General features: G+C 44.6%; 1 protein-coding gene across 3 annotated transcripts in view; it reads right to left on the bottom strand.

The window, feature by feature from the left end:
• The window catches only part of LOC139538931 (myc box-dependent-interacting protein 1), an 89,127-nt gene that overhangs the window by 58,227 nt on the left and 21,221 nt on the right, over positions 1 to 9,679 (bottom strand). For all 3 annotated transcript variants that reach the window (XM_071341513.1, XM_071341514.1, XM_071341515.1), the window contains exons 5-7: positions 2,647 to 2,742; positions 2,369 to 2,482; positions 2,031 to 2,123 (exon numbers count right to left, since the gene is read on the bottom strand). In XM_071341513.1, the coding sequence (XP_071197614.1) occupies positions 2,031 to 2,123; positions 2,369 to 2,482; positions 2,647 to 2,742 (303 nt within the window). The remainder of the gene's footprint in view (positions 1 to 2,030; positions 2,124 to 2,368; positions 2,483 to 2,646; positions 2,743 to 9,679) is intronic.

Genomic DNA, 9,679 nt, shown 5'->3' with positions numbered 1-9,679 from the left:
CAAGTACTGGTGAACTGCAAGTCAACTAAGGGCCAACTACTGGCCAACTACTAGACAACTACGGGCCAACTACTAGTCAACTACTAGCCAACTACTGGCCAACTACTGGCCAACTACTGGCCAACTAATGTTCAACTACTGGCCACCTACTGGCCAAATACTGGCCAACTACTAGACAACTACGGGCCAACTACTAGTCAACTACTAGCCAACTACTGGCCAACTACTAGTCAACTACTAGCCAACTACTGGCCAACTACTGGCCAACTACTGGCCAACTACTAGACAACTACGTGCCAACTACTAGTCAACTACTAGCCAACTACTGGCCAACTACTGGCCAACTACTAGCCAACTACTGGCCAACTACTGGCTAACTACTGGCCAACTACTAGCCAACTACTAGCCAACTACTGGCCAACTACTGGCCAACTACTAGCCAACTACTGGCCAACCAATGGCCAACTACTGGCCAACTACTGGCCAACTACTGGCTAACTACTGGCCAACTACTGGCCTACTACTGGCCAACTACTAGACAACTACTAGCCAACTACTTGCCAACTACTGGCCAACTACTGGCCAACTACTAGACAACTACTAGCCAACTACTAGCTAACTACTGGCCAACTACTAGCCAACTACTAGCCAACTACTGGCCAACCAATGGCCAACCACTGGCCAACTACTAGCCAACTACTGGCCAACTACGAGCCAACTACTGGCCAACTACTGGCTAACTACTGGCCAACTACTGGCCAACTACTGGTCAACTACTGGTCAACTACTGGCCAAATACTGGCTAAATACTGACCAAGTACTGGTCAACTACTGGCCAAATACTGGCTAAATACTGACCAAGTACTGGTCAACTACTGGCCAAATACTGGCTAAATACTGACCAAGTACTGGTCAACTACTGGCCAAGTACTGGCCAACTACTGGCCAACTACAGGCCAACTACTGGCCAACTACTGGCCAACTACTGTTTCCCACATGATATGTAAGTGAGTGCAAATGCATTCATATGTGTTTCAAGTGACTCTGTCTTTCATTTAATGTAGCTAGCTACATTTTCAGATATTACACGTGTCTAATTTTGACAGAAAGTGGTTTCATTTCAGTGTACTGTTAGCTACCTAGCCAAAGTTAGCTGGCTGGCTCGCTAGCTAACTTTACGTGTATGATCTTATTATTTGTATCTCAGAGCCATTTGCTTGACTAGCTATAGCCTAATGTTAGCTAGCTAACATTGATCCTGGTTGGTTAGCTACCTGCAGATTCATGCAGGGTAGTAACGTCATGAGTTGGGATTATGGTTCATTGTTTACCTAGCTAGCTAGCTACATGTCTTAAAAAAATACTCCACTATGCATGTAACCATTTCCGGTGCATTCGTAAATTCAGCCTGGCCATCTACTCCGATTTCAGAGCACTCTCGTCTAAGTGTGCCAGAGCGCAGAATAACTGATGAATTTACAAACGCTCAACACACGTTGAATATGTGTTCTCTCATTATGTGTCTGGAAATAGCTAGCAAGCTAGCCAATGTTAGCCAGTTAGCTTGGGTGCTTGACTGCTGTTAGGACAGAACGCTCAGATCAACCCTTAAAGAAACGGGTGGGGGTAAAGATTAAGAGGGTGTGAACGATGCGGAATGAGTGTAGACAAAGAAGAGCTCTCCAGTAGGTACCAAAATATTCAAAGGCCATTTTCTCAAAAGTGAGTTCACAAGTTTATCAACTTTCGAAGCAGAATTACTTTCCCATTGTTCCTCAACTGTAGTGCATGATACACCATTTTGCAGCTCTGAGTCTCTACTTTCATCCAAAAACATCCATTTAAATTTTTTGCTACATAAGACTGATTTGAGCCGAGTCAGTCACACATAGCAAACTATAACTCCCTTTGTCTGAAGACAAAGGTTTTGTGTCTGGGAAAGAAACGGTGTAAAATGGAGGCTCTTTCTATAGCTATTGTAGGCAGTCTACAGACTAAACAGGGTTGCTGGGAGAGGGTGATGGACCCACCTGGTTCCTGGAGAGGTTACTCTGAGCAATGTTGTGGGCTGACAGGATGCCCTGAGCCCAAACTGGTGTGGCCCTTTCCAACAGAGATGCTGGCTGAAGGTGGGAAGAGATGTAAAGATGAAGAGAGGGAGGGGAAGGAGAGAGAGGGAGGGAGAGAGAGAGAGAGAAAATGAGAGCGAAAGAGAAATGAGAGAGAGAGAGACAGTATTTTCAACAGATATACACGTATTTAGTTCAGTGTAAATTACTGGCATACGGAGACAACAGATTGATGTTCATTGCAGAATTACGCAGAATTAAAAGGGCCACATATCCAGTGCTGGGAGAGGTCCTCTTACCTTGGTGATCTTGATGCCCCCGTCCTTTCCTTTCTTCCCCTTATTGGTAGAAGAGTGGTTGTGTCTGGCGCTGTCGTAGTCCACAAGCTTCCTGTCACGCTTAGCAATACGAGACTGAAGAAGAAGAAGATGAGCATGCCTCATCACACACAAGCGATGAAAGCAGTTTGATGAAAGCAGCTGTACTGTATACGAATCGAAGCTAATCATCGGGAAGGGAGCACGGCGATGAGGAAACTACCTTAAAGATCAGGGAACTGTCTAAGATATGATCATACCTTAATATCAGGGAACTGTCCAAGATATGTGTCCATAGATATCAAAGCATTATCCACCAGCTTCTGATGGAGGTCGGTCCACAGAACATCTGTGTCCTGCAACCGAAACAAGGAGGTCGACATTAAATTACACCTTCACACACACGGACGAGACGCGCGCACTCACAGACGGACGCACGCACTCACAGACGGACGCGCGCACTCACAGTCGGACGCACACACGAACAAACACACAACACATCTCTTTACCTGTACAGAGGACAGACACTTGACGTAACTAGCTACAACGTAAACATGATATGGTAGTACAGCTGAATGGAAGCCTACCTCAGAGTAGTACAGCTGAATGGCAGCCTACCTCAGAGTAGTACAGCTGAATGTTAGCCTACCTCAAAGTAGTACAGCTGAATGGTAGCCTACCTCAAAGTAGTACAGCTGAATTGTAGCCTACCTCAAAGTAGTACAGCTGAATGGTAACCTACCTCAGAGTAGTACAGCTGAATGGTAGCCTACCTCAAAGTAGTACAGCTGAATGGTAGCCTACCTCAAAGTAGTACAGCTGAATGGTAGTCTACCTCAAAGTAGTACAGCTGAATGGTAGCCTACCTCAAAGTAGTACAGCTGAATGGTAGCCTACCTCAAAGTAGTACAGCTGAATGGTAGCCTACCTCAAAGTAGTACAGCTGAATGGCAGCCTACCTCAGAGTAGTACAGCTGAATGGTAGCCTACCTCAAAGTAGTACAGCTGAATGTTAGCCTACCTCAAAGTAGTACAGCTGAATGACAGCCTACCTCAAAGTAGTACAGCTGAATGTTAGCCTACCTCAAAGTAGTACAGCTGAATGACAGCCTACCTCAGAGTAGTACAGCTGAATGTTAGCCTACCTCAGAGTAGTACAGCTGAATGGCAGCCTACCTCAGAGTAGTACAGCTGAATAGTAGCCTACCTCAAAGTAGTACAGCTGAATGGAAGCCTACCTCAAAGTAGTACAGCTGAATGGCAGCCTATCTCAAAGTAGTACAGCTGAATGGTAGCCTACCTCAAAGTAGTACAGCTGAATGACAGCCTACCTCAAAAATGTATAAACCATTCAGCTCCTTAAATAATCCTGAAGCTACATACATTCCTGACGACGTAATAGTAATTCCTAGTTCTATCACTTCCACTGAGTGAGTAAAACACAAATTATTTATTTACCTCAAAGTTGTTTCTTCTCTAAGCCTTTATTTACACTAGAGAGAGAAGGATGTGGATAACAAGGAAGGGACAAAAATGAAGGACAAATAAAGCGTGAATGAATGAACGAGAACAGATGATGAGCATAGCAAAAGTATAGGTAGTTACTGAGAAGAACACAATGGATATGAACAGGAAGGAGGGAACGGATCATGTAACAGAGGAGAGGGACAACCAGGGTCTTAAAGCTGCAGTCTGGGATATGGGAAGCTGTTGAATGGTCATTTCAATTAGCAGGGCTGCCGTTTTGTTCTTATTTCGAATCCCAGAATGAGGTTTAATGCAGCTAAAACGGCAATCTGTTGGTAAGATAGACCAGAACCAGAAGCATGCTATGAAATTAATGGTCTGATGCCAAACTTTCCTACTCAACATATATGTACAGCTCCTACTTCTGTCCACAGAAAGCGGGGACAGAGAGAGAGAGAGAGAGAGAGAGAGAGAGAGAGAGAGAGAGAGAGAGAGAGAGAGAGAGAGAGAGAGAGAGAGAGAGAGAGAGAGAGAGAGAGAGAGAGAGAGAGAGAGAGAGAAAGAGAGAGAGAGAGAGAGAGAGAAAGAGAGAGAGAGAGAGAGAGAGAGACAGAGAGACAGAGAGACAGAGAGACACAGAGACAGAGACAGAGACTTCTGGTCTTTCTTTAACTTCTTTGGGAAAGGGGGGCAGTATTGAGTAGCTTGGATGAATAAGGTGCCCAGAGTAAACTGCTTGTTACCCAGGCCCAGAAGCTATGATATGCATATAAGTAGTATATTTGGATAGAAAACACTCAAAAGTTTCCAAAACCTTTAAAATAATGTCTGTGAGTATAACAGAACTCATATGGCAGGCAAAAACCGAAGACAAATCCAACCAGGAAGTGGGAAATCTGAGGTTTGTAGTTTCATTTAAGTGATTGCCTATCCAATATGCTGTGTCTATGGGGCCAGATTGCACTTCCCAAGGCTTCCAGCAGATGTCAACAGTCTTTAGAAAGTTGTTTGAGGCTTCTATTGTGGAAGGGGGTCGAACAAGTGGACTAGGCTGAGGCCAATGAGTTTTTAACTGCGCGGTCACGCGGGCGCGCCATTCCTCTTTTTCCTCTGTAATGAATACGCTATTGTCCGGTTGGAATATTATTGAAGATTTATTATGAAAAAGACCCTAAGGATTGATTGTAAACATCGTTTGACATGTTTCTACAAACTGTAATGGAACTCTTTTGACTTTTCGTCTGGATTTTGCGCTCGCGCATTGTGCCTTTGGAATAGTGAACTAAACGCGCGAACAAAACGGAGGTATTTGGACATAAATATGGACGTAATCGAACAAAACAAACATTTCTTGTGGAAGTGGGAGTCCTGGGAGTGCATTCCGATGAAGATCAGCAAAGGTAAGTGAAGATTTATAATGCTATTTCTGACTTTTGTTGACTCCACAATTTGGCGGGTAACTGTATGGCTTGCTTTTGTGGCTGAACGCTGTACTCAGATTATTGAATATTGTGATTTTGCCGTAAAGCTTTTTGAAATATGACACAGCGGTTGTATTAAGAACAAGTTTATCTTTAATTCTATGTAAAACACATATCTTTCATCAAAGTTTATGATGAGTATTTCTGTTATTTGATGTGGCTCTCTGCAATTTCTCCGGATGTTTTGTAGGCATTTCTGAACATGGTGCCAATGTATACTGAGGTTTTTGGATATAAATATGAACTTTATCAAACAAAACATACATGTATTGTGTAACATTGAGTCCTGGGAGTGTCATCTGATGAAGATCGTCAAAGGTTAGTGATTCATTTTATCTCTATTTCTGCTTTTTGTGACACCTCTCTTTGGTTGGAAAATGGCTGTATGCTTTCTGTGACTAGTTGATGACCTAACATAATGATATGTTCTGCTTTCGCAGAAAAGCCTTTTTGAAATCGGACACTGTGGTTGGATTAACGAGAAGTGTATCTATAAAATGGTGTAAAATACTTGTATGTTTGAGGAATTGTCACTATGAGATTTCTGTTGTTTTGAATTTGGCGCCCTGCAATTTCACTGGCTGTTGGCGAGGTGGGACGCAAGCGTCCCGAACAATCCCAGAGAGGTTAATGATACATCCTCATTTCAATAAAACCTCACCACCAACAGTCTTGACACCATTGCCTGTGACAGCCCCTTCCAGTTCTTCCTGACGCACCTCTCCAAGCCCAGGTTCACCCCCAAACTGTTAAGCCCTTCACAACCCCACTGGGAGACTAGTCAGTTGTAAAACTGAATGCATCTTCCGCATTTAACCCAACCACTCTGAATCATAAAGGTGCGGGGGAGCTGCCATAATCGACATCAACGTCTTCAGCGCCAGGGCAACAGCGGGTTAACTGCCTTGCTCAGGGGCAGAATGACATATTTTTACCTTGTCAGCTCAGGGACTCGATCCAGCAACCTTTCAGTTACTGGCTCAACGCTCAACCACTAGGCTACCTGCCGCCCCTGCAAACCCCCTGGAAGCAGAGGGGGGGCCCTATCCCTCCATGCCCCACATAACAGAGCTTTGCTCTTGCCCCAGTTCACCTTAGCTGATGAAACTCCCTCGTACACCATATCCTGCTCATCCCTGACCATCACAGAAACGTAATCTGCATACGCCGACACTGCTATGCCGGTCAACACACTCCCTGCAGTCTCCTGCGTAGGAGGCCTAGAAAAGCCTCAATGGCTAGTGTATATAACTTCCCTGATAGAGGGCATCCTTGTCGAATGCCCCACATCACCCAGACTGGCCTACTGAGCCCCCCTCCCACCTTGACCGAACATGACACCCGAGCATACATCATTGGCTCAGTCTAAAACCTTGAACATCCACTGCTGCCATCTAGAGGCCAAAATCTAAATTGTGCCTGGGCTGGAATAATACATTATGGCCTTTCTCTTGCATTTCAAAGATATTTTTGTATTATCTTTTACCAGATCTAATGTGTTATATTCTCCTACATTAATTTCACATTTCCACAAACTTCAAAGTGTTTCCATTCAAATGGTATCAAGAATATGCATATCCTTGCTTCAGGTCCTGAGCTACAGGCAGTTAGATTTGGATACGAGTAATTTTAGGAGAAAATTGAAAAAAAAATGGTCAGATCCTTAAGAGGTTTTAATCACATCACTATGCATCTCCTGCAGAAACAACACCTGTGCTTTTTTTTTGTTTTACATATTCACCCAACAGACTCCTATTTCCTGCATCTCTGGCGCCATTTCCATTAAGCGAGCCGACCCGAAGAGTCTCCATGAGAAGTGGGAAAAAAGCCAGCAAAGAAAGAGACCAATAGCAAAGCTCAAAAAGCCCCAGTGCAAGAAAAAAAATATTAATCTAAACAGCGTCTGAAGGTAGGTACGTACTGTTGTGACCCAATTACTCAACCTAAACCGTTTCCTGGGTGAGAGAACATTTTTCATAGCGCGTTGTACTGATCTTACAAACTTTCCCGGATTGCAAGAAAAAAGCTTCAAGATGAACCTTCTTTTTCCCTTTAGTCTTATTCAGGACCCTTGACAGTTCCCCCACCGTGTACTTTGACCCCTCTGCCTGACTGACTGTCAGCTCTGGACCCATTGAGGAGGAGTCTGAAAAGAAAGCCTCCTCATCATCCTCTTCCTCAGACTCACCTTCCTCTTCCTCATCTCCATCTCCTATCCTGGCCACATGCCCTTTCTCTCTAGTCCTATCCTGGCCTCTATGCCTTCTCCCCTGCACCAGGAAAAGGTTCCTTAGTGCCTTTGACCACACCAGCCTCTCCCCTTCCAACTCCTTTCTTCTCCCCCTTTTTCCTCTTCCGCTTAACACCCTCCTCCCCCCTGGTCTCTTACCCTTCCCCACTGTACTCTCCTCGTCCACTAGCATATCATGACTAGACCCAGCCTCATCTACACTACCATCTACAGCCTGACTAGACCCAGCCTCATCTACACCACCATCTATAACCTGACTAGACCCAGCCTCATCTACACCACCATCTATAACCTGACTAGACCCAGCCTCATCTACACCACCATCTATAGCATGACTAGACCCAGCCTCCTCTACACCACCATCTATAGCATGACTAGACCCAGCCTCATCTACACCACCATCTATAGCATGACTAGACCCAGCCTCATCTACACCACCATCTATAACCTGACTAGGCCCAGCCTCATCTACACCACCATCTATAGCATGACTAGACCCAGCCTCATCTACACCACCATCTATAGCATGACTAGACCCAGCCTCATCTACACCACCATCTATAACCTGACTAGGCCCAGCCTCATCTACACCACCACCTATAGCATGACTAGACCCAGCCTCATCAACACCACCATCTATAGCATGACTAGACCCAGCCTCATCTACACCACCATCTATAGCATGACTAGACCCAGCCTCATCTACACCACCATCTATAGCCTGACTAGACCCAGCCTCTGCTGCCTGCATCTCATGGCCCCCTGCACATTTACCCCGATTTACCCTATCCGCGCTTGTACCCTCACCTTGTCTACGGCCTTATGCCCCAAATCCCCACACTCAAAGCACCGTAGACTATCTGTGCTGGCAAACCCCGCTTAGAGCCCCTTCCCATGCCTCCTTTTAAAATGCACATTTAACTGTTGCTCGTTGTTCATCAGAAACATGAAGACTTGCCTCCGGAACGAAACAACGTGCTTAACGGCATCGGCCTGAAAACCTGCCGACACGGAAACCACTAGCAAACTTACCAAACCGTCTCAGCTCTTTCCGGATTTGATCATCCGTAATAAACAGAGGGAGATTCGCAACTACCACCCTAGTCGAAGGAGTCGAAAGTGGAGAAATCGGGAACCAACACATCCCTTATAAATATTCCATTAGCAATCAGCATACCCACCAAATTCACTCTTTTCATGAACACAACCACAGCTTTATACATTCCGCATCCAGAATGAACAAATTCAGCTCCTACCTGTTTGCCGACCGCAAGCAGAGCCTCTTCCACCTTAACTCCATTCTCAGGAACCCACCTGAATCCATGCCGTACAACAGCGTCTACTCCGCGCTAGGCTTCGAAGTCATCGCGCACACAACACGGTTCAAACCCCAGGAAACTAAAACTCTGTCCTCTTCCGCCGTTACTTTGACAAAAAACAGCGGGTGCTGCTAAACTAACAGTGTGTTAACCCTCCACCATTGACAATAACATTTTTAATAAAAGACCAATGAAAGAATCAAGAAAATAAGGAAGAACAGAGCCCTTCAACTGGCCTCTCAACTACAAAATACTCCCAGCATGCACAGAGAGAGAGAGAGAGAAAGAGAGAGAGAGAGAGAGAGAGAGAAACTGGAAACTGAGCTGCACTTCCTAACCTCCTGCCCAATGTATGACCATATTAGAGAGACATATTTCCCTCAGATTACACAGATCCACAAAGAATTCGAAAACAAATCCAATTTTGATAAACTCCCATATCTACTGGGTGAAATTCCACAGTGTGCCATCACAGCAGCAAGATTTGTGACCTGTTGCCACAAGAAAAGGGCAACCAGTGAAGAACAAACACCATTGTAAATACAACCCATATTTATGCTTATTTATTTTAACTTGTGTGCTTTAACCATTTGTACATTGTTACAACACTGTATATATATAATATGACATTTGTAATGTCTTTTTTGTTTTGAAACTTCTGTATGTGTAATGTTTACTGTTCATTTGTATTGTTTATTTCACTTTTGTATATTATCTACCTCACTTGCTTTGGCAATGTTAACACATGTTTCCCATGCCAATAAAGCCCCTTGAA

Source organism: Salvelinus alpinus, chromosome 14 (assembly GCF_045679555.1).
Source record: "Salvelinus alpinus chromosome 14, SLU_Salpinus.1, whole genome shotgun sequence".
Classification (NCBI taxonomy): domain Eukaryota; kingdom Metazoa; phylum Chordata; class Actinopteri; order Salmoniformes; family Salmonidae; genus Salvelinus; species Salvelinus alpinus.
The sequence above is the reverse complement of the archived record's forward strand: the minus strand, read 5'-3'. Positions and strand labels throughout refer to the sequence as shown.